Below are 25,856 nucleotides of genomic sequence, written 5' to 3'. Positions count from 1 at the left end.
ATAAAGCACAACAGAGTCAAACTGAGGAGCTGGTAAAGGATGTCAAGAAATTTCCCTGCAAATGTATTCCAATAACACTGTTTTCAGAGCTAATTCCTTCTTATGAAGGAGGAACTAAAAGCTTACAAAGTATAAATTGTGTAAAAATATGACATTACCATCCAAAAGCCATCACTCTGTCAAGTCAAGCTGTGTTAGACTTGAGTATCCCACCATTCCCTGTCTATTAAGGCCTTTCTCACATTTACCAAAGCCTCCCTGGCAGTGGTGACAAGAAGGGTTTTCTGAATTAGTCAACATTTTTAGTGTTAGGGACATTTTATCGAAAGCATGTTTGGGAAATGAAAGGCATTCTAGATTTCTTTTAGAAATCACCTATGCATGCTCCAATCCGTGACCTTAGGCAGCTTAATGATTTCATCATCAAACAGACATCCTTCTCCATATAACTAAATAAATGTCCTGTAGCCCAAAGACACCTGTTCAGTATTCCTCTGAGAACTTTTCTCTCCTTTGTTCATCTCGAATCATAAAACATGGCATGACACTGGCTTCAAACCAGCCATAAACAACATGTTGGAGTTTACTCCAAAAATGTCAAATAAATCAGAGCCTCAGGGATTCAGTGTCTACATGTAAACCCTTCCTTCATCTTCATTTTGTCCTGTTCTCCCAGCTCTCATTGGGTTCTTGTGCCTCAGAGCTACAAAATCTGATGATAAATAAACATCCTTTTTCTTTACTGTGACTGCTGAGTTGAGTACAGAGTATAAAAAGGAGCTGTGAGTTTCAAGTTACAAAGATTTCATGGGGAGTAAGCGAAAGAACGCAGCCTCCCAACACTCAGAAAACCTCTCTGTGAGATGGATAAAGGCCTCTGCACAAAAATGTTTTTACTTTGCGTAGGATATTATTGTACTTTTATGATATAGGACAGTACCAAATTGTCCCCAGGTTGATGTCGTAGAAGTTCAGAGATGAGCAAGTTTGTCTGGCTTAGAAGGGAAGGATGAAAGGGAGGTGACACTGTCTGTCCTGTAGCTGGAGAAGAGATGAAGAATCATGAGAAGCATTGGCTGTCAGAAGTCGACTTACTTCTAGAAAGTATCCAAGCAGAACCAGGAGCTCCAGGAGGCAGGAATAACGAGGTTCCAAGGAGGATGTCTTCACCTTCCATCCAAACACCAATGAGCACTACAAAATTATTTTAGGGGGATTCTATACCTAATTTCCAGACCATGGTTTTTATATATAATTTAGCATGGAAAAGATCCAGGATTCCTTTTAGAAATAATTCCACACTTAGGGCAAGAGTCTGGGCATCTTACCCTACTACAGAGTACCAGTGGAGTCATGTTACAAGGTAAATAAGTGGCAACTTGAGCTGGCTCCTATGAGACAAAGTGGAGAAGTTATTTAACTTAGTTACTCTGAGTCAGGTACTGTTTCTTGTAGGCAGAACAGTCTTCCTCCATATCCATGAGATGTCCACATCCTAATCGGGGATTTTCAAGTTACGCTGCATGTCAAAAGGAACACTGGAGATACAATTAAGTTTACAGTATTAAAGCAGAAAGTAGATCTTGGACTATCAAAGTTTCGGGTGGGCACGATCTAATCCCAGAAGCCCTGAAGCAGTTAATTTTCTCCAGCAAGATCAGAAGAGAGGTAATAAAAGGTAAAGTCAGAGATTCTAAGTATGAGATGGATTTGAGACTGCATTAATAGTTTAAATATGAAAGGACTGCATGACAGGGAATACGGGTGGCTTTACGGAGCTGAGAGATGGTCCCAGCTGGCAGATAGCAAAGAAACAGGGACCTCAGTCCTACAATCTCAAGGAACTGTACCCTCAACAACCTGAATGAACTTGGAGCAGATTAATCCCAGCAGTGACCAGACAGGAACACATCTGTGCCATACCCAGGATTTTGGTCTTGACTTCTGGCCTGCAGAACTGTAAGATAATAATGGTGGCTGTGGTTTTAAACTTGTAAGTTTGTGGTCACTTTTTGTGGTAGGAATAGAAAATTAATGCACTATTATCACTGCGTTAAGATAGAGGCAAAACTAAGTTAAATAACTTGAGTAGATTGTGTATTCAGACATAAGAAATCAGGTTCCAGAAAATGCTCTTTCAAACATTATATTATGATGCCTTTTAAAGGCAAAATTAAATCTTTGATTTCTGTCCTATAGCAGAAGTTTTTTAAGTGGCCACTTGGGAGACTTGATGTCTACTTTCACAGAGATGTTTCATAGCCATTCTGGGGAAGACAGCAAAATACCTAACCTCTTCCTAAACTTTACTTCAGCAAGCTGAGTTTATTAGCAGATCACAAACATTACCAAGGGTGAGACATTGTCGATTTTAACAACTTCCCACTTATAGCCACCAAAACACTCTGAGCTACTGTGTCTTCATAACAAATGCAAATAAATCTAGAACGTGGCTTTCTCAAAGGGCCAGTGGATGAAATCACATAGTAAGATACAGCAACATATAACACCTAATATTTTTGCAATAAGAGATTTCCCTGTAACACTAAGGAAGTTAAATCAAATCTTATCATTACACACATTTACCCATGAAAAATTGAGGCATAGGCTGTTTAGGTGACTTGTCTAGGTGTACACCGTACAGAAATGCAAACTTTCTCCTACTCATTTCTTTATACAAATATACAATACAGTTCACCGGGAGAAAGGATAAGGTATAATGGAAGAAGCCCTGTGCCAAGTTTAAGTCAGCACTGGACAAACTGCTGTCCCTGTACGATAGTAGGGAAAGCAGCCCGACGTCTTCTTCCCCAAGGGGATAAGACTTTATGTTCCTCATGGGCTGCTGTAACAATAAGAAAAGACAGAAAAGTTCTTGGAAGCTGGAAGTGCTGAGCATATACAGACCTTATTAATGAGTCTGATTCTCAACTTAAAATTGGAATAACATACCTGGTAGCTACAAACTATGTGTGACTTTCATTGTTACATGTGGCAGCAGAGATAATTATGGCTGAATAATCTAAAAATTACACTGATTTAATAAGTTTTTCTTATCCAAGTTATGCTTTGGATTTATAAAAACAGAAAAACCAGTTTGTACTTGTATGCTCTGCAGCCAAATCTGTCATTAAAAATCTTCCTGATAATCTCCAGAAGTCTTAAGCCTCACAAAGGCAAGTTCATTGAGCGAGGTCTTAGCCTCTCTGCCAGAGGGCCTGCATTCCCTCGGGCTGGGAGGGTGTGACCTACCTTTCAGAAGGAACCCTTGACCTCCACCATTTGAGGATCCATTAGTCCTCTACATGCTGTTTAGAGTTCCTCAAAAGCCAGCTTTCTTAGAAAGCAGAGTTTATCTTAAAGATTTAGCTTTATCTTATCTGCTCCCTCCACCCCACACCTGCTTAAAAAGATGGGGAAGCAAATCATTTTGTTAACAGTGCTCCAGGAGTCCTAGATAAAGAGATGCCCAGGAACATCTCTTTCATCAAGGTTTTTCTCTCACTTACTTTAGTGTCTGCCTCTTAGTAGGTAAAGAAGGTAGGGGCCCAACCCATCCTTGTGTATTTAGATTAAGAAAGCATTGAAGTACCTGCAACCACATACAGAAAAATAGGCAGCATGCTGACCCTTAAAATATAAGACTCTTTTAAAAAAATGTAATGATGATAGGGGCTGGGGGTTTAGCTCAGTGGCACAATGCCTTACTGGCAAGCATGAAGTCCTGGGTTTGATCCCTAGTACTCCTCCCAAAAAACATAATGATTAAAATTTAATAGTATTTAATAGATCTGTACCTGACAACTTAGGAGAAAGTCAATTTTTGAAAATGTATTTCAATTTTAAAGGCAGAAGAAAATTTCCTGCCTAAAATAATGTCATGATTAATGTTCCTAAAATGAGTGGTCATGTCCTTCATTTGTTTTGTAAGTTTCTTTATAGTAAAGAACATATTACGCATATTTTTTTCACACACGTCGCATACATTCATTCTTAATGTCAATGTAACTTAAATGCCCAGGGAAATGATATGATGGGATGAGTGCAGGGACGTTTCCACAGGCCCTGGGTTCAAGGCTGGACTAACCCCCGTGAATTTGGGCACATACCTTCAGATTTCCCCTGTTGATAAACTAGGGATATAAAGTCTAAGAAATTAATATCATACTGATTTGTATACTGCAAAACAAGTACAAACTGACATGATTTTTCCGCTTGCACATTCAAAAACAAAACTTAAAAAAAAAACCTGTATGCTCTGAGCTTGGAGAGAATATAACAGGCCTTTCCCTATCACAGCTATAGGATGTTTTCAATGTGGTTTTGAAATGCCTGCAGAGGCAGAACAGAATTTCAGTAATTTAAGACTTAATTGGTTCTAATAAAAGACAGAGCTCTTACCCTACAACCTGCCCCTGTAGATACTTTGTACCATGAGCCTTTGTAAGGGAGGACTTGGCTTCTACCCAGACTTAGAAGAGCTCGCAAAACCCAAAGTGTTTGTGGTGGGCAGATTGAAACCAGCTCTGAAGAGACTTCCTATATTCGGGTTTCCTCCTGCTTTGATTCCATTGTACTTCCTTAGGCATTTCAATTACCATTTTGAACACAACATCTTTGAGAGTTACTTCGCTTTGTTTGTTAGTCCAGGAGCTCACAAATGGCCCCAACTGTGGGAAATAAAAAGCAAATGAGGAGAAGGAAGTCTTTTACAGAGAAACGCTTGTTCTGACTGTAGATTAGGCTCAAGACAAAGGAAGCAGAAAGAGGCAAGCTTTTCAAGAGCACATCAACTTTGAAACTTTGTGAAGGGCAGGGCAGGCCTGCTGGCCGGAAAGGCTTTTTCACCCGTTAATATAACTGCCTCTGTGACCACAAATGTTCTAGCATCTTCACTACATTAATTTGGGCATTTCGAAGGAAAGAAGCATATTCACAGAACATAGTATGGTTCTTACACATACATGGAAGTTGAAAATAATACCTGAGTCTCTATGGGTACATTTTTCAACCCTGTTTCTAGCACAAACTACAGGGCAAAGTTTGTTCAGTATTAAAATTATTCCCAGGGTCAAGTTGTTCTGTCACAGAGGTGACAGTACTATCCCTTTCTCTCACTCAGAAAAGTACACATGTACTAAAGTGAGTGAGAGTGTAACTATTTATAAGGATAGCCATGGCCCGGCCACATTTATTTCAAAAAATGAAATAGCTTCCTACAATGCAGCTAAGTGCTAGTATATTATACAGTGGGAATCATTAGAGGCTTTATTAGTCAGGGAAAAGATAAGAACGTTATTATGTCCACAGCTACTCAGTGCTGTGTTCTTAATACTATACAATGCAAGGAGGCAAGATAAAGCACACTGTGTAGTAAGAACTATAAAGGAAAGGGAATGGCATCTCTATTTGGATATAATATAGTGGTTTATCTGAAAAACTCAACTGGAAAAATACTGCAAATGGTAGAAAAATTTACTAAACTAACATTACCAATTTAACAGAAAATAGCCTATATATATTGCCCAAATCATGAAAAAATATGAAAAACATTGAAAAGGAATATTCTACTTAGGATAAATACATCCTTTAAAAAATATTCAAGACATACTTGAGGCAGACTAAAATATCCCCAAAAAGAACAGTACAGTAGATCTGAACTTGTGAGAAAAGACAAACTGTGTCTTGGAGAGGAAGACTATATTATAAAGAAATCAGTTTTTCCTTAGTTAACCAAGCATTAGTCTAATTAAAAATATTGTCAAGCTATACAAGTTGACTGTAAGTGTGTAAGGAAGAACTTAGCCAGGAAAACTTTGAAAAAGAACAAAAAGATAGCTTAGCCTTTCCAAAGGTATCATAAAACCTCTACAAGTAAACATTTTGTTACCATTGCATGAATTAAAACCAGATAAACCACTGTATTAGAATAGAAAATCCAAAAATATGCTAATTGCTTATGTAAATTCAGTATAGAATAAAAGTGGCTCCTCACATCAATAGAAAGTGATAGGCTTTTAAAAAGCAGCATTGAAAAATGCAGAGCCATGTGGGAAAAAATAAAACTAGATTCATTCTTCAGAAAATATGCCAGGATTCCTCATACAATATGCCAGGAAAGTTCCAAATGGACTAGAGATATAAATGAAAGAAGAGAAAATATAGAAATGTTATTTTTAAAAGATGGATGTGTTTAGTTATAACCTACAAGTACAGACAATATTCTAAACTATGACTTAACATCCTGCGAAGAAAAGATTGATATTCACTTTAGCATAGCAAAAAATCACTGTGACCAACATAAAACACATAACAAAATTAAAAACATATTTAAAATCTGTATCACCACATTAACAGAAGTGAAGAAGGAAAAGACCATCTAACCATAGAAGAATAGTCTTTTATAAATGCGCCAACGAAAAATAAAAGCAAATGGCTCTTAATATATGAAAACTAGGCTAAAATAGCACTTTTCTTCTACCATGCTGGCAAAAAATTCAGATCTTAACACCTACTTTTTGGCAAGGCTGTGAGAGATGATCATTCTTATATATTGCCGGGGGAATCCAAAATGATAAAACCTTGGAGAAGGAAAACATTGAAATAACTAACAAAATTTAAAAGGACTTATCCTCTAACCAAATAATCCCAATTTTTAGATGCAAATAATATGCTACCAAAACTATGAAAAAAGCATGACCACAGGCTGCTCTCCATATACTCTTTCTAAAAGCAAAAATTGAAAACATCTGACATTAACACCAACACAAGGCTAGTAGCATTAACTATGATAGGTCTAACAATGGAGGAATACCTCTATAATGCTGTGGAGTTATCTTCAGTATGCTTGCAGGTTTCTCAACAACATTAGCGAGAGTTAGGATCATATGATTCTTTGTTGTGGGGGCTGCCCTGTGGGTGGTAGTATGTTTAACAACATCCCTGGCACACACTAGATCAATTACTTACGTATCTCACTGGAAATTTGCATCCCTGGCGCACACTAGATGTCAGCAGTATCCCTACCTTCGGTTACGACAATGCATTTTTGGAGTGATACCTTTGTACATTCCTGTGAAATAAAATCATCCCTAGTTTGACAAGTATCATTTCCATGGGAGAAAGGAGAAACACACATAAAAACAATGACATTAAGTAAAAATCTAGGTGTTCTAATTGTGAAATGGAAATAGCAGTATGAACTCACAAAATACTTTTTAAAAAAAATCCTTTCCTACTCTGTCCAATGAATAAGCAGAAACATAATAGCCAATATAGAAGCAACAGGTATTCCTACCACTAGATTGTGGTCTCTAACTAGCATTTCTAGCTAAAAAGAAACCAAGGTTTTGGGGAGAGATGAATAATTTAGGATTGGGGCCAAAAAAATTTATATGAAACAACCCTGGAAAAAATTACCAAGAGAAATTAGAAAGCAATCAAGGAGCCCTGGGTTTGTATCAAAAATCTCAAGAGCCAACCTGAAGAGAATCCCTATGCCCCAAAAAAGAACCATTTGTACATTAATAAAAAGACAATCTGTGCATCTATCCATCAAGAAACATAATAGCTTTAGTTGACGAATCAATCACATGTGACTGAATTTATGAGTTTGTAATAATGCTTGAGAGAAGTACCTCATTGGTCACTTTCAGAAGATTTAAGGCACCACCATCTTGTTTCAAAATGATTGAGGGACATAATTAAATATTTTTCTGCCTTTTCTATATGAACTGGTCTTCAGAGTAACCAAATAGTTGTGAAATTTCTTTGTACAAAACTATTCCAGCCAATAAATGCAAAAGAACCATAGAATCACAATATTAAGATTTGAAAATTTTAACCAATTAATGTTAATTCATGCAATGATTATCCATAGCTGCTAGCATCACAGAATAAAAGAGGGAGCCACACAGTATGCATCTCCAGAAAGAAGTGCACTGTGAAATTTAAAAGAGATGTTTAAAAAAAAGGAACGAGAAATTGAACTGGAATCTTTTTGAACCCTCTAGATCAAACAACCAGTTTATAAGAAATATAAGGAATGATGTTCAGAATAAAACCACAGGGATGTTATGGGCAAAATTCTTACTGAGAACTAAAGAGAAAATGCTTGAATTTATTTAACACCAATAAGAATGACATAAAAATGGCAAAGAAATAGAAAGCATTAGCGGAGAACCTATAAATTGAAGTATAATTAAAAGACACATCAACCAGTTGCAATGTTTGTATCTCATTTCCATATCCAGATTAAAATAAATGAATGTATAGTCACACATATGTATATAAACACATACAAAACTTCTTAAAACAATTGGAGAAATAGGAACCCCAACTGATGACATTTTGGAACCACTGTATTCTCCATTTAGGTATAATACTACTACTAAATGTGTGTGTTTCTATCTATTCTGAGCATCTCACAGAGACATATGTATAAATTATACAATAGCTGGTATTTGTTTCAAAATAAAAGGGGTAGCAGATGGGCGTGAAGGAAAGGGATAGATGAAACCCCAGTAGCCATGAGCTGATTGTTGTCAAAGCTGAGCAATAAACCCAAAAGCGTACAGTGAACAATTACTTTTATATCTCACTGGAAATTTTCATACCACAGCGCTTTACGAAAGACTGCAATTTGGAAACTTCTACTTGATGTCTCAGTAGCACCACATCCTCAGCCATGCCCCTCCCATCTGAAGGACAGCCACAGGGTGTGGGCAGTGTAGGTGGAGGCTCTGACTGTGCCCAGTCCACCTGTGCGTTTCTCCATTTCCTCCGCCTTCTTGGTGACTCTCCCCTTCTGTCCCTCCCGCCACATAACTCCACCAGAAACACGTAACGAAAGCTTTCAGAGTAAATACAAAATGAAGGCCACCTTACACCTTCTGATAGCTGCTCATTTGTTCAATTAGTAATGAGGATATTGATCAGCTCATAGTTTACGTTCCTGATAATGTGAATTACTGGTTTATGCTCAACCTCTCATGACAGTATTTTTATAAGACAGCTTCCTACATGTTGAGGAAACTGCTAGAAGCTAGGTAGGACCCAAGGACATGGGGGTGGGGAGAGAGGAAGTAACCTCTTTTATTGGCAGTGAGTGAGCTGATATTAATCATTACTCTTGTCTTATTTTAACTATAGGTATTTATCAAAGTGCTGGACAATAATGATAATGGTCCAGAATTCTCTCAGCCACATTATGATGTGACAATTTCTGAGGATGTGCTTCCAGACACAGAAATACTGCAAATTGAAGCCACAGATAGAGATGAGAAGCACAAGCTGAGCTACACTGTCCACAGTAGCATCGACTCCATCAGCATGAGAAAATTCCGGATTGACCCCACCACCGGCATGCTCTACACTGCCGAGAGACTGGACCACGAGGCTCAGGATAAGCACATTCTCAACATAATGGTAGGACCAAACTGCTAATTCATCCTCTTGACAACATTAACAGTGCAAGGCACAAACACCTTAGTCTTCAGAAGTATAGGGCTGTTTGGTTTTGTAAGTAGCAGCAAATTTGGTCTTTTCATCGCCAGGTTGCATTCATTCTTTTACCTCTTTATTTCAATGAAGAATTACCATTGCTGGATAGAAACTTCATATATATATGTTTTTTCTTGGTCAAACTGAAGCATTAGATAACTTCTGCAGGTTGGCAGCTCAGTAAATGCTGCTGACCGACTGGTTTGAGAGGGAAGAAACAGACCATGTTCCCAACCTGTATGGTTGGTTCTCCTCCAGAAGGCGATGTGAAAATATTTAAAAGAAGTTCTTTTAGAAGTTAGTCACAAGGATAATCACATGCAACCTATGCAATGCTCAGTCCTTGGAAGCATTTACAGACCCAGTTTACTACTTACTGCTCCGGCCTGGGACCTAGTACTGAATACAGGAACACAAAAGAGATCTTAACACACATCAAACCTGCAGAGCTGTTAAATCTGAATTTGTGTTCATTTATGTTCCTTCCAACTATATAGGAGACTTTCTTTAGTTTTAAAAGGGGGTTTGTTTGGTGCACATTATTAAAAAGTAAAGATTAAGAGGAAACACATTTAGTTCACTTGTGTCCTATACTTTTAACAACCCAGAAGTGCCATGGGCAATGCATAGATGTTGCCTGTCAGAGCCTCACTGTGCTCCTGAAGACCAGGTAGGATGACAGACACTTAATCTTTTGTACTGATTGTCTTTAAAATACACTAAGACTCTACAAATTCCCAAGCAGCTAAAAGTAATGGTCTATTAACTGCTACTTTTCTTTCATGAGATGGGAAACCTTTCTGGGCAAGAGGAAATTTATGTTGCCCACCCTTGCCTATGGTTTCTACCTCAAACTCTAAAGAGGAAAAGGGCCAGCTCACAGAGTCATCAAATTCATCCCTCTGACCATTCACTCATTCATTCATTCATTCATTCTCATTTATTCAAGAGCTACATCTGCAGCATGTAGTGTCAGTCAGGCACTGCTCCAGGTACTGAGGACACAAAGGACACAAAGCTCCTGCACATTTGGAGGACTGTTCAGATGCAGCTGGCCTGCATCAGTAACCCCACAGTAAAGAGTTCAGCTTGGCCTCCAGGTGTGGCAGACAAATCTGTAGAAATCCAGCATACTCCCTGGGTCCATTTTGCATGTGCTTTCTTCAAAACAAGAAACATTGTTCTGGTGACTAACTCTATTCTCACAGTTCAAGTCATTTCTGTTCCTCTTGCCTCAAACTCAGAATTCAGCTTGGTCATCCTTTACCATTTACCGTTTATGTCATTGAATACTGAGGGCAAATAAGTCCTCTATGCTGGCTTTCTCCATGCCAAGCCATTTTAGCCACTTTACTAATTCCTTTGAGGTGCTCTTTATGAAACCCTCTTTCCTTTTGATGGCTCTTTTCCATATATTTTCTAATTTCTTTGCATCTTTCTGTGAAATTGTGCAGTCTAAAGTTGAGCAAGCCAAAAGCACACATGTGATTAGTGCCTCATCAGATGATCACAGAACCGTGTGGCTGTGGGTGAAGAATGGACTGTTTATAACCTTGCCCCAGAAGCCAAATGGGGGGATTTTAAAGCTCTCGGGCAAAGTGCTTTGGTAAAGTCACACTGAGGTCTCAACCTTAAAAATGAAGATTGGCTTCATCTTACTAGAGTCAGGATTCTCTCTCAGCTCTTGGCCTTTGTGAATATTGGATCTTCCTGCATGGAAGCATCAGCTGCCATCATTACCACCATTCTACTGCCTCTACTTGGACTTGTTACCTCTTCCAGGAAGTTGAACACTAGGTTAGGTTTTTCTTCCAACTCACTCTGAGTGCACTTTTAAGCAGCCCACACCTTCACTTAGCACTGTGTGTTATATGTATTTACTTCCTTGTATTCCCCACTCGAATCTTCTTGAGGATAGGGACTATACACATTTTACCACTAAACCACTAGAGTCAAGCCTGGGATTTGATAGCCAGTAGATAACAATACATGTTTGTTGAATGAATGAATGAATGAATGGCAATGAAGCATTGTATTCATAAAGCCCACTCTTTATTTTCCTTTTAAAAGAGCCTCCATCCATCATTCCATGAGCAGCTTTAAGCACACATAAGAAGGAAAAAGCGGCTGTGTAGGGACCTAGAGAAGAGTACTGTGATTGTGCTATCAAGATACCAGTTCTGTAGGCATAGCTCAAGCCCAGACTGTAGGCCAGGCATCCAACTGAGCAATAAAGATTAAGTGCCCCTGCCCTTGTACAAAATTAACCTCTTCTCTTGGCGATACTACCACTCAGCGAGCACTTGCTAGGCACCACGGCTGGTCACACACTTTGTGTGCATTATTATCTCATTTTGACTTCACTGCTGACATAGTCATGTGAGTTCTTTGCAATTTAAGACTTTAGTCCTGCTGCTTCTTGTATTTTGCCTAAAGGTCAGAGATCAGGAGTTTCCTTATCGAAGAAACTTGGCCCGAGTCATTGTGAATGTGGAAGATGCTAATGATCACAGCCCTTATTTTACCAATCCACTGTATGAAGCATCTGTGTTTGAATCGGCTGCTTTGGGATCAGCTGTTCTGCAAGTGACGGCTCTGGACAAAGACAAAGGGGAAAATGCAGAACTCATATATACCATAGAAGCAGGTGAGAGCTGTTTCACTGCACAGATTTCAGTGTAATACATGGCACCGGACCCTCAGTATTATATGTCACCATGTGAAACGCAGATTGTTATGACTTGAAATGAAAATCTTTGGCCAAGCAACCATCCTATTTATGTGTGATGGTGTATAAAATTCTTGGCATTTCAGTGATATGTTTTCTATTATTGACAGCAAGGAAAGAGTTTCCTCTTTGTGTTTAATCTCAGATTTTTTTTTCTGAATGGCAAAGGGAGAAGAGATACGTAATACATTCTGTGGCTTTTACCCATGGTGCAATAAGCCATGGTCTCAGAATAGAATAACCAAAGTTTACCATCGCCTCAGGACGGCTTGCCTGTTCTGTAAATTGAATCCCACATATCCTTGTTTATTTATCAGTAGGTGACTTGTAGGCTTCAGAACTCTCCACAGCCCCACAGTTAGCACAAGTTCACTGCACTGGAGGCAGTCTGAGTAGGAGAAAAATTGGTAGATGAGGGGTTTGAAATACCTGTGTCACCTGACACATAAGTATGCATAGCCTTTTATTTTGTTAAATTTGAGATTTTTTAAAAGCCAGTTTTAACATTCATAAGATAAGCTCATAGTTTACAGATGGCTTGAAGATGGATAGCTAGACAGCATTATGACAGAGAGATAAATGTCCAAGCAAGACATAGGACTGTGGCCCTAAAAATGACAGACATCCTTTACCTACTCTATTTTCCTTCCCCTGTTCTGTCTTTTGGAATATTCAAACTACATATTTCCAAAACAGTCTGCAACATTATGTCTGCCCTGCATAATGCCAAGCGCATTCTCTTTTTTTGCCAACAATAGAAAGGCTTCTTCCCTTTCGTAAAAATGTACAGCATTTTTATGAGTAGCTGAATTAAAATAGAAATGCTAGAATGACAGTTTGGGATTAGGAATGTTAGAAAAAAGCCAATAACCTTCTTTTAAAAAATATCCCTATATCAAATGATAATCTAAAATTATTTTCTGTTCTAGGCTCCAAATTTTACCTGAGTCTATTCTAACCTCTATATAGAAAAAAGAAAAAAAAAAGCTATCAGTCCCTAACAGCCAAGTGCCTCAAAAGAATTCCCCCATTTCTTTTCTAGATTTCCATGAGGTTTTCTTTCAGCCCAAAGCCTTGCCAGTATTTTGAAATGCTACTTTGCATCTCTTGATTATCACAGAACATTTTTTATTATTTAATTATGTAATTCTTAGTCTTTTGGTTCCATGATAACAACAAAGGAAAACCTTTCACAGAAAATGTCATCTAATCCAACAATTCTTTCTGTTTTTTTTTCCTAATCTTGTCTTTTTCGCCCTACATTCATTCATGCCTGTACATTGTTTCATATCATTTGGCTATAACGCCTATTTTTAACTTTTTAAATCATTCTTCTAAACATTTGTCTGTCTACCTCTACCAGCTTTTCACATCGTCATTGACTCCACTACTTATCTAGATAGCCAGATAATTTTTAAACCAATATGGAGGTTCTCAAGAAGTAATTAACTTATCAGCCAACAGAAAGTCTGCTCCACTTATGTTTTAAACTGCATGACTACAGCCTGGTTCTCTGCCCTTTCTTTAACAACTGGTTAAAACAAGAAAAAATATATTTCCTTCAAACCTCCTCTATAAAGAAAACCCGAATTTCCAGTAAACCATGAAAAGGATTGAGCTCTGAAGAAAAAAGAAGCCCTCTGAGTATACGTATAAAGAATAACAGGAATTACAGTGTGCACAATGAATCTCTCACAGCTGGTAGGCTCCTACCCACACTCACAGATGCAGGCTGGCCACGAAAACTCCTTCTCAGATGATGGGAAGAGAGACGGATCTCTGATGCTTCAGCATTTTGAAGCAAATGACAAGTGGCTGTGTAAAATGTTACATTTTTATTTAACTTCTTTAATATACCTCTGATAAGCAAGATTTTACTATTTACTGGTGGACTATAAATCTCCTATCTCTTGCCTGGCCTCTGGAGTAACTACTGAAGCTATTTATTTTGACCTGAAGGACTGAGGCAGAATTTAACTGCAGAGTTACAGGTCATCTATTTAGTTTCAGTTTTGTGTTTGGTGCCAGCGATGGTTCTGAGACAGCAGAGTATAAGAGAAACCAGGCTGCATATTGAGTTAGATGGAGACCTGCTGAAACCGGAAAGGCATATACAAAGATAATTTAAAACCTCTTTTAGATCAGTCTCTCCTCTCAGTCCTTCCACAAAGAACTATTGTACCCTTTCTTTGTGGCAGGCACTATGCTATGTACCAGATAGCTAATGACAGCTAAGAGAGCAGCTCGTACCCAGTTGTCAGAAGTCCACAAGAAGCCATAGATTGCGGAAAACAAGCAGAGGTTCATTTCCAAATATTCTAGAAGAGGAGAGAATAAGCAAGAAGTGGATTCCAAAGAAATGAACCAAGGTGTGGAAGAGGAACAGGGAGGGCTGACATGCAAGCACAGTGTGCTGAAGGGGTACAAGGAGCAGATCAGGGGTCCTGGGACAGCAGGTTTACAGAGTTCTCCTGGAGTTCAAAAGCTGGCTCCACTCAGTGTCCACTATAATGTATACTGCTAGGGATAAGGAAATGTTGCTGGACCTGAAGTGAGGGGAATCTTCCCTAGAAACTCTGAGGTAGGATCCCGCAACCAAGCAGAGGGACCTGCTGTGTTAGCATTGGTCAGTCAGGGCTGGACCTACCACTGGAAAGTAACCACTGCTGAGGGGAATGCTCTTTCTGGCTTATTCCATGGTGCTCTTCACTGAAGGCTTATTTAAACAATCATTGAACTTTTTGTTATTATTTTCATCACAAAATGGTCATGTGTAGGTGGCAATGTAAAAACTCATGCAAATATCACAGATAACAGTGTTTAATGCTCACATTTTGAAGCTGGAATCAAATGATCTGTTTATTAGATATGCTGTCTCTTTAAAAATAATCAAATAAATTTTATATGAATATAATCCTTTTCTGTTCAGACATGGAAAAATCCATTTAAAAAGTATATAACAAGGAATATGTACCCAGCTTTATGTGCTGTTTATTTCAATAAACATATCATATGAAGGAACTCTGTCTGAATCCAGAATCCTATCTTAATGTTTTGATAATTAAATGGTCTGTATGCCTGCAGTACTCCAAAGGAAAGAAAAACACAGATACAGTTGAATAACCAAGATCTTTAACTTTTGGTTTAAAGGAATCTAAAAACAAAGGCATGTGTGTTTTGACACGTGCAGGAAGCCTGAGAGGGGAACATAAAGCAGCCTGAACGATGCATCTTCATGTCTCCCACCACTTTTTAGCTCTGTGTCAGTGCTTAATCTTCTCTTTGTTCTTTAAGTTTTGTGTTTTCCATTTTTTATTTCATCACCTTCAACAGTCCCAGATTCTAAATTAGTGCAGAGCCACAAACCTGAACAGGGTCATGGCCCACAGCTCTGCTCATTCTGTGTAAGTGGGATCCCGTGTCTCCTGCTTGTAAATGCTTATTCCTCAAGTGCTTGGTTTCAAGGCTGATTCCAATAATCAACAGTTTCTTACTTCATCAGAAATGCCTCAGTTGCTTAGTGAACAGAATGGTAACAGACTGGAGCAACCACAGTAGAATATTTTCTATGTACTTCCATGTCTGTGTGTTCAAGGCCATGGTAGACGAGTATAGCAGGAACGGAGAATAGGGTAGGAATCAGAAAAAGATCTCACCACTTGCAAAAGTGACCTGGGAGGAATTTTCCATACCTGATAAAACCCACATTATCAAAGTCATGTTTCAGAGGAAGTCAGTTCTGCTAGAGTGAAATATCAACAATTTTGTGTCACAAAGCTTATTTTTCAGATCATTGGAAACCAAATGACAACACAGAAATGCTCCAAAGCTATTACAGTTCTCCTTCTTTCAGGATAAAACACAGGGTATGGTGCTGATTTAGGGATAGATAGATAGATAGATAGATAGATAGATAGATAGATAGATAGACAGATGATAGATAGATGGATAGATAGATAGATAGGTAGATAGACAGACAGACAGACAGGTAAACGTAGCAGCGGCACTGGTATGTGCCAGTCTAGCCTGTCTGTCTCCTCACAGGCTAGGAATGAGGACGTTCTAGACATTCTTGGCAGAAATATCTCTCCTACCAGCTTTCTTATTTCTCACCTTGAATATACACAGTGTTGTGTTATTTCTTTTGTTGCTGCAGCTGCTGCTTTCACCCTAGAACCAAAAGCTACTGATCTAAAATTAATAATTTTACTGGAAAACTTATTTCAATTGCTTTCATTATCCTAGAAAGATAAGTCTGTCATTTTTGTCAGAATAGTAAGGAATGAATACAAGAAATTTCTGTCTTCTGGTCACATTTCAATAAAAGGTCACTGTTTTCTTTGCAAGTGAAAACTTTCCTGATTACCCCACCTCTCCACGCCTGCCCTCCTCTATGCTGGTGGACATGAATACACAAGGCACACAGACATGAAAGTACATATAACAAATTTTAAGGTTGCTTTTCTAATCTGTGGCCATTCTTTTCACTAAAAACTTGAGAGGTTTCTCATGAAATAAGAAACTGTCGATATTCTGAATTGCTTTTAGATGAAAAATTAATCTTCAAAAAAGATTCTAATGACTCACTTGTAACTCCTTGCCCCGTTGATTTCTGTATTTTAGGGAATACCGGGAACACGTTTAAGATCGAGCCAGTCCTGGGCATCATCACTATTTCCAAAGAACCAGACATGACAACAATGGGTCAGTTTGTCCTGTCTGTCAAAGTCACAGATCAAGGTTCCCCACCAATGTCTGCCACTGCAATTGTGCGCATTTCTGTCACCATGTCTGATAACTCTCACCCCAAGTTCACTCACAAAGACTACCAAGCTGAAGTAAACGAGAATGTTGATATTGGAACATCAGTCATTCTAATCTCTGCCATCAGTCAATCAACCCTCATTTATGAAGTCAAAGATGGAAACATTGATGGAATCTTCACCATCAATCCATATTCTGGAGTCATCACCACTCGAAGGGCTCTGGATTATGAGCATACTTCTTCTTATCGACTCATCATTCAGGCCACTAACATGGCAGGAATGGCTTCCAATGCCACAGTTCATGTTCAGATTGTTGATGAAAATGATAACGCTCCAGTCTTTCTCTTTTCTCAATACTCAGGCAGTCTAAGTGAGGCAGCCCCAATCAATAGCATTGTCAGGAGCTTAGATAACAGCCCACTGGTCATTCGAGCCACTGATGCTGATAGTAACCAGAACGCACTGCTCGTGTATCAAATTGTGGAGTCCACAGCCAAGAAGTTTTTCACAGTGGACTCCAGCACAGGTGCAATCAGAACAATTGCAAACCTAGACCATGAAACCATTGCCCATTTCCATTTTCATGTGCATGTGAGGGACAGTGGGAGCCCCCAGCTGACTGCAGAGAGTCCTGTCGAAGTCAACATCCAGGTGACAGATGTGAATGATAACCCACCTGTTTTCACTCAAGCTGTGTTTGAGACCATCTTACTTCTCCCTACCTACACTGGAGTGGAGGTTCTGAAAGTTAGTGCCACAGATCCTGACTCTGAAGTGCCCCCTGAACTGACTTACAGCCTAATGGAAGGCAGCTTGGATCATTTTTTAATTGACTCAAATAGTGGAGTACTCACCATAAAAAACAACAACCTTTCCAAAGATCACTACATGCTGATAGTGAAAGTGTCTGATGGAAAGTTCTACAGCACATCCATGGTCACCATCATGGTTAAAGAAGCCATGGACAGTGGCCTCCACTTTACACAAAGCTTTTACTCCACCTCAATCTTAGAGAACAACACTAACATAACCAAAGTTGCTATTGTCAATGCAGTTGGAAACCGCCTTAACGAGCCCTTAAAATACAGCATTTTAAACCCAGGTAATAAATTCAAGATAAAATCTACCTCAGGAGTTATTCAGACCACTGGAGTTCCCTTTGACCGTGAAGAACAAGAACTGTATGAGTTGGTAGTGGAGACCAGCCGTGAGCTAGACCATCTACGTGTGGCGAGGGTGGTGGTCAGAGTTAACATTGAAGACATAAATGACAATTCTCCAGTCTTTGTGGGCCTCCCTTACTATGCTGCTGTGCAAGTTGATGCTGAGCCTGGGACTCTGATATACCGGGTGACAGCCATTGACAGAGATAAAGGTGCAAATGGAGATGTGACCTATGTCCTTCAGGATGATTATGGCCACTTTGAAATTAACCCTAATTCAGGGAATGTTATTTTAAAAGAAGCATTCAACTCTGACTTGTCCAACATTGAGTATGAAGTCACTGTTGTAGCCAAAGATGGTGGAAAACCCTCTTTGTCCACATCTGTGGGACTTCCCATCACCATTGTCAACAAAGCAATGCCAGTGTTCGATAAGCCATTTTACACAGCATCCATCAATGAAGACATTAGAATGGACACTCCCATTCTAAGCATCAATGCAACCAGTCCAGAAGGTCAAGGCATCATATATATTATTATTGATGGGGATCCTTTTAAACAGTTTAACATTGATTTTGATACTGGAGTCCTGAAAGTTGTTAGTCCTCTAGATTATGAAGTTACATCTATTTACAAGTTGACAGTAAGAGCCAGTGATGCCCTCACTGGTGCTAGGGCTGAAGTCACTGTTGACTTGCTAGTTAACGATGTAAATGACAACCCTCCTATTTTCGATCGGCCCACATACAATACAACATTATCAGAAGCATCTCTCATTGGCACACCTGTTTTGCAAGTTGTCTCCACTGACGCAGACTCAGGAAACAATAAAATGGTTCATTATCAGATTGTGCAGGATACCTACAACAGCACAGACTATTTTCACATAGACAGCTCAAGTGGCTTAATCCTGACAGCAAGGATGCTGGACCATGAGTTAGTACAACACTGCACTTTGAAAGTCAGAGCAACAGATAATGGTTTCCCATCACTGAGCAGTGAGGTTCTGGTTCATATCCACATTTCTGACATAAATGACAACCCTCCAGTTTTTAATCAACTCATTTATGAGTCATATGTGAGTGAATTAGCCCCCCGGGGCCATTTTGTAACCTGTGTGCAAGCCTCAGATGCAGACAGCTCTGACTTTGACCGGTTAGAATATAGCATTTTGTCTGGGAATGACCGGACAAGCTTTCTGATGGACAGCAAGAGTGGAGTTATCACCCTGTCTAACCACCGAAAACAGAGGATGGAGCCCCTGTATAGCCTCAATGTCTCTGTTTCTGATGGGTTATTCACCAGCACTGCACAGGTACATATCAGGGTACTCGGGGCCAACTTGTACAGCCCCTCCTTTTCGCAAAGCACATATGTGGCTGAGGTGAGAGAGAATGCAGCTGCTGGTACAAAGGTAATTCATATTCGAGCCACAGATGGGGACCCAGGCACATATGGGCAGATCAGCTATGCCATCATTAATGATTTTGCCAAGGACCGATTTCTCATAGATAGCAATGGACAAGTCATCACAACCGAACGGCTAGACCGGGAAAACCCTCTGGAAGGAGATGTTAGTATTTTCTTGAGGGCCCTCGACGGTGGAGGAAGGACAACTTTCTGCACTGTGAGGGTGATTGTTGTGGATGAAAATGACAACGCACCCCAGTTCATGACAGTAGAATACAGAGCCAGTGTAAGGGCAGATGTGGGAAGGGGCCACTTAGTCACTCAAGTTCAAGCAATGGATCCAGATGATGGAGCAAACTCAAGGATTACTTATTCCCTCTACAGTGAGGCCTCTGTCTCAGTGGCTGACCTCTTGGAAATTGATCCTGACAATGGATGGATGGTCACAAAGGGTAGTTTTAACCAGCTGAAAAATACAGTGCTGTCATTCTTTGTCAAAGCAGTCGATGGGGGCATTCCAGTAAAGCACTCCCTCATTCCAGTCTATATCCACGTCTTGCCCCCCGAAACATTTTTACCTTCATTCACCCAGTCTCAGTACGCCTTTACCATAGCAGAAGATGCAGCCATTGGGAGCACAGTGGACACCCTGCGCATTTTACCCAGTCAGAATGTCCGGTTCAGCACAGTGAATGGCGAACTGCCAGAGAATAACAAAGGGGGTGTTTTTATCATAGAACAGGAAACAGGCACTATCAAACTTGACAAGCGCCTTGACCATGAAATTAGCCCAGCTTTCCACTTTAAAGTAGCAGCTACTATCCCCCTGGACAAGGTAGACATTGTGTTTACCGTGGATGTAGATATCAAGGTATTGGATTTGAATGACAACAAGCCAGTCTTTGAAACTTCAAGCTACGAGACCATCATAATGGAGGGGATGCCTGTTGGCACCAAGCTCACACAGGTGAGAGCTACCGATATGGACTGGGGAGCCAACGGGCAGGTCACTTACTCCCTCCACTCAGATTCCCATCCTGAAAAGGTAATGGAAGCATTCAATATTGACAGCAACACAGGCTGGATCACTACCTTGAAGGACCTGGATCACGAGACAGACCCTGCTTTCTCCTTCTCTGTGGTGGCCTCTGACCTAGGAGAGGCATTCTCTCTTTCTTCCATGGCTCTGGTCTCTGTCAGGGTGACGGATATAAATGACAATGCACCGGTGTTCGCCCACGAGGTGTACCGAGGGAATGTGAAGGAGAGTGACCCTCCAGGAGAGGTGGTGGCTGTGCTCAGCACATGGGACAGAGACACTTCTGACATTAATCGCCAAGTGAGCTACCATATTACAGGTGAGTCTCAACACCCAGGTCTCACCAAGTGCTCTGCTTACTAAAGAAAGATGAGAGAGGTGAGTGGGTCAGGGAACAAGAGAAGAAAAAAGAGGAGGTAAGACCTGAGAGCCATAAAACCTTTCTGGGCAAAGTTAAAGGTCTCCAAATAGATTCGGATTTTTGATGGTTGGTCATTAACTCAGCCTTCGTCTGGAGTTCATTTATTTGTCTACAGCATTACCGAGGTTGGCACTCAATCTTTGTGTCACTTATCATGTCATGAAGTCTAGACACATTTTAGTTGAATAAAGGAAAATAATAGTTCTTTTGGGTGAAGAGAGACATTTCTAAATATATGTATTTTTTTTACCCTCTTTTTAGTGCTAAGCAAACCAAACAGCTTGATTCCAGTGAGCTCCACATACAAGTTTCTCCTAGTCATAACAGTACACAGGCACAAACACAGACAGATTGGAACTCACCATGTGACCTTTACTAAGTCCTAAATTATAATTCCAAATCAAGGGGGTTTCTTCTGACAACTCCATTTTCTTGGATCCTTTCTTATCTTTCCAAATAAGAAGTAGCAGTTCTTTGGGAAACCAAGACAGACAAATGAGGTCACCAAAGGTGCATAAAAATGTCGCTATTGCTCTGTAGAGGAAAGGACTTCATGTCAGAGTGAAAAGGGTTGTCACTGATTAGGAATGGCTTGCTGGGGCTGACAGGCCTTTGACAACAAAGAGAAAAAGGCTGGTAGTGTGAGGACGGCCTTCCTAAAAATGATTTGGGGGTTTAAGCTAGTATTTTGATGCTGTGACATTCAAAGCCAGAACATAAGCAGTGTGCCAAAAGATTTTAAAGACTCCATCAATACTCAAAGTCAGGTGGCTTTTCCTTTAGAGAAAACCACATTATTCAGAGTGAAAAATGAATTAATTAGAATGCCCTTAGGACTCAGAACCTGCTTAAGTATGTTAGTGGAAAGTTAATTAATCACTGCAGAATAAGATCCGCAGTAGAGTAAACATGTCAGTGGGTGGAGTTGCCACACTTTTCAGCATTAATCTTTTTCTTTGTGGACTGTTTTTGGAGGTGTTTTGCTTATAAGAACATTTTTTGTATTTTATGCTTTTCTGATACCTTCAGCCTTTTTTCACTAAAATGTGCATTTCTGCAGTGAAAGTGAGAGATAATGATAAGGAAAAAAAGGTGAGCAAAGCTACATTTGGATTTATTTGCATTTCATTTCAGAGGGGAAAGCTTCTAAGGCATTTTGAGGGCTACTTCTCTATTTGGAAGGACTGTTAATTATTCAGCCTTAATTATTTTTACATAGTCTCTAAATTTGCAACAGATGATTTAAAGGGACCATCCCATCAACTTTACCAAAGTAATGAGTACGGAGTAGCTTAAAGCTATTGTTACTATTAGCAGTGCCAACCACCAGCTGATTTTAATTAGATTTAACTTTTGCTCTTGATGTAGCACAACTTGGCTGTGCTGCCTCAGATTAACAAAAGACCATTAATCACTTATGTAACAAAAGAACAGTGTGGGCCTGCCTGCGCTGAAAGCATTTAATAGAGAGGTTAAATTTATGTGCACTGAAATAATATTCAACTAAAGCATAACGGAACCCTAGCCAGCGGTGGAAGAAAGTGATATCCCATGGAGGACCCAGAGCCTCTCTAGACCAGGGTTTCTCAGCAAACCATTACTGATATTTGGGGATGTACAGTTCTTGAGGGTGGGCGTTGTACTGGAGGATGTATCACAGCACCCCAGCCCTTTGCCTAGTAGATCCAAGTAGCCATACTACTACCATGCTCTCACTATGACAGTCAGAACAATCTCCAGACACTGACAAATACCCCAGAGAGGGAAAAGGTCCAACCCCCAGTTGAGAGCCACTGCCCAAGAGGAATGTTCAACATTCATTTTCCACACTATCTGCAAAGTTTGATTACGTTTATCCCATGGTTCCCCCCAATGCTGAGGCTCTGAGACCAACCCCTTCCCCGTGTCTTATAACCAGAATGAGTCTGGCCCTCAGAATCCTGCTCCTTCCCTTACAGTCTCTCCTTTAGGGTCATGATGCTTGCTCTTGCCCTTTGCTTACTTTTTTCTTAAGATTCATTAGAAGGAGATATGGCCTCATTCTTTCAGGGAAGTAGCACTCAACATACAGTATATATTATTTATTTGTTAGCTGTGTTCAAAGATATACTTAGGCACAATAAAATGTTTGTTGGAGCAAAAAGTAATTTAGGAATTGAGCAGTTCCAGATCACAGACTTTTTAAGAGCTCCACTAAAGGTATCTGAGGGAAAACTTTTATGATATTCTTATGTAAGGAAGACAAAGAAAGTATTTGATTCACTAACATTTAACAGTAATTTCCCTATGATACTGGGGATCCAGGGCCTAATGCCATGGGGAACCAGCCCTCAGTCCTTTGGTCTTTCATGAAAGAATATAGTCAAAATACATAGGTAGCTCTGCAGAAGTATGATAGGAAGATTTATGATTCAAACCAGAAAGTAGGCACTGCCCCATAGGTACCATCTTAAAGTTTATGTGTCTTTTTACACATCAAGAGTTATTCCTAAGGGAAAAGAAAAAGAAAAAAATAATATGCATATATAAAAGATAGTTAAGATAACTGTACTACTAATTTCTCTTAGCTCCTTAAAAAGAAAGGTTTGTGCTAATATTGTTTGGACAATTATATTCTGAGTAACTACTGTAAAGATAACAATATGCAATGTATTAACCATTGCTACCATTGTTACTCTCCTATTAGCTTGTTTTCAAATTTTTTTTTCTCTTTAAAAACGTAGTTGCTCCCAGAGTTCACAAAGTGTGATAACTATGATGCTTATCAATAGTTTTCCTAAAGGTTACTTTGGAATTGCAAATTGTTTTCCTTGTTATTTTCAGATGACCGGTATATTGGGGGAGCTTAGTCATGTAAGAAATTTAGAAAAGAAAAAATTCTACTCTAAATCAGGTATTAACACAAGGTGGGAGGGTCTTTAATGAACGTTCTCCTTTATAATATCTCTAGGCCATAGGCCATGGCGCACAGGAATGCTTTATGCGCTTTTTGGAAATAGATGGCCAGTCAGCCAGGTGTCAGGATAAATGTGCATATATGTAAGTTGCACATGTCATTGTGCTCCATGGAGTCATTCTGAGTCTGAAAACAAATGATTATAAATGTATCATACTCTGAGGTCCTTGTGAAATTGAGGAAAAAACATGTAACTCCCAACCTGCTAGATGTGAGATATGCTGGATGCATGTTCCCTGAAGTTGAACGATCAATTCTAAGGAACAATGGGGGAGGGCGTGGGGAAGAGTAGGAAAACTGATTGGGGAACAGGACTGGGGCATAGGAGTAGCTCCTGAGAGATGGGAGGGCTCTCGAATGGGTTCCTGGTGAGCCCACTGCTCTGAGGAAGTTTTACAGAGGTGAGTATGATGTTAGTCAAAACTATAGTCAACCAGTGTGATGACAAGTACAGTTATTTTGCTAATATTGACCCAACAGCAGCAAGGGCACATGGATGACATCTTCAACCGTGGTTGATAATAATGGTCTTAGTCTTAGTTTTAGTAGTCTTAGTCCTACTCTTAGAGGGTGGGAAAAGATGCCCCACCCTTAATGAGATCATTGTTTATTTATACAGGGAAATCTCAAAAGGGTGGTACCAATAATCTCAAATTTGCCTTTATCCCTTAGCGAAGTACGTAAATCTGGCCATTGTCACTAACCTTCTTTAGATACACCTACAGCCACAGGTGCAAAGTTCTGATGTGTCATCTTCTGCACTGAGTCCCTCTACGGCCCAGACCTGTCTGATTGCCTGTCATATTTCTTCTTAACTTAGCTGTCTATAATACTTGTTTCTTCATTTTACTGTGACTGGCTATATAACTATGTACTATAAGTATAATCAATAGTAATGATAACTACTTGGGACCCCCTAAACCCTTCAGACTCACTAATGTTCTACTGCCTGCCTAACACCTACTAGAACTTAGTTCCCACTTTCTTTTTGGTAAAGTTTTAGTTCTATTTACATGAGTTGGATTTTGATTTTGCCAATAGAAATTCAAGGTACTAGCACCTTCTCTCAGATCTAATTATTTTAACTGTTGTTAGCCATCCCCCTTAGAATGTGTGTTTCCCTAAAAGAGCAGGAATTTCTGTTGGTCTTGCCCACTGCTGTTGCTTCCTGCCTAGAGCATTGCCCCAGGGAAGGTGATAAGCAAGGTGATAAACAATTGAATAAGCAGAGTAAATGAAGTAGTGACCCTTGCACCTGACCCCAGACTTCTTGCAGTTGTCTCCAGCCCAGCCTTTCTCACTGTCTGAACTAATGTTATTTTTCCTTTTAGGGCCAAGGTAGCTCTCCTCCCTCCCCTTCCTACCTTGTGCTGAGCTGCTTTAGTCTCCGGGTAATTAATGAAGCAGAAAGGTGACATGGCCAGGCCCACTGCCAGGGCTGCAGCATCATGAAAAGCTGTTTCACTTCATCTCTTCTACTCTCCTTCCTCTTTCCCCAGCTCCACTCTGATAAATTTGACCTAATTGCAGTGCTTATCTTTGAACTGTTCCTTAAATGACCCCTCGTTAGGGCTATTAAATACTAATGGGTCTTCCTCTGTCACGTAAACTTTTCTCCCCAAACTCCAGTCCTTATGAGAAGAGCGCAGCTGTCTGATAGAGCCTTCATTAAAAGATTGCTTAATAGAACTGACTACCCTTTCTTGATTGCATAATCAACAGTTAATGAAATTGTCTTGGTAACAAGAGCTACAGTGTATTACATCTTCTCTTGAGACTAAGTGGAAAGACAATTGTAACATCCTGAGAAGAGGATTGATTGTTCACAGTTTGAATTTGATTGTCCTTAAGGGGGGGCTAAACAAGAGATCA

At 39.7% G+C, this 25,856-nt stretch overlaps 1 protein-coding gene across 2 annotated transcripts in view; it reads left to right on the top strand.

The window, feature by feature from the left end:
• The window catches only part of Fat3 (FAT atypical cadherin 3), a gene marked incomplete at its 5' end in the record, with an annotated part of 616,828 nt that overhangs the window by 501,338 nt on the left and 89,634 nt on the right, over positions 1-25,856 (top strand). For both annotated transcript variants that reach the window (XM_005379721.2, XM_013512035.1), the window contains 3 exon segments: positions 9,151-9,426; positions 11,938-12,148; positions 16,853-20,926. In XM_005379721.2, the coding sequence (XP_005379778.1) occupies positions 9,151-9,426; positions 11,938-12,148; positions 16,853-20,926 (4,561 nt within the window).

This window comes from Chinchilla lanigera, unplaced genomic scaffold, assembly GCF_000276665.1.
Source record: "Chinchilla lanigera isolate Chin_1 unplaced genomic scaffold, ChiLan1.0 scaffold00013, whole genome shotgun sequence".
Taxonomy (NCBI): domain Eukaryota; kingdom Metazoa; phylum Chordata; class Mammalia; order Rodentia; family Chinchillidae; genus Chinchilla; species Chinchilla lanigera.
The sequence above is the reverse complement of the archived record's forward strand: the minus strand, read 5'-3'. Positions and strand labels throughout refer to the sequence as shown.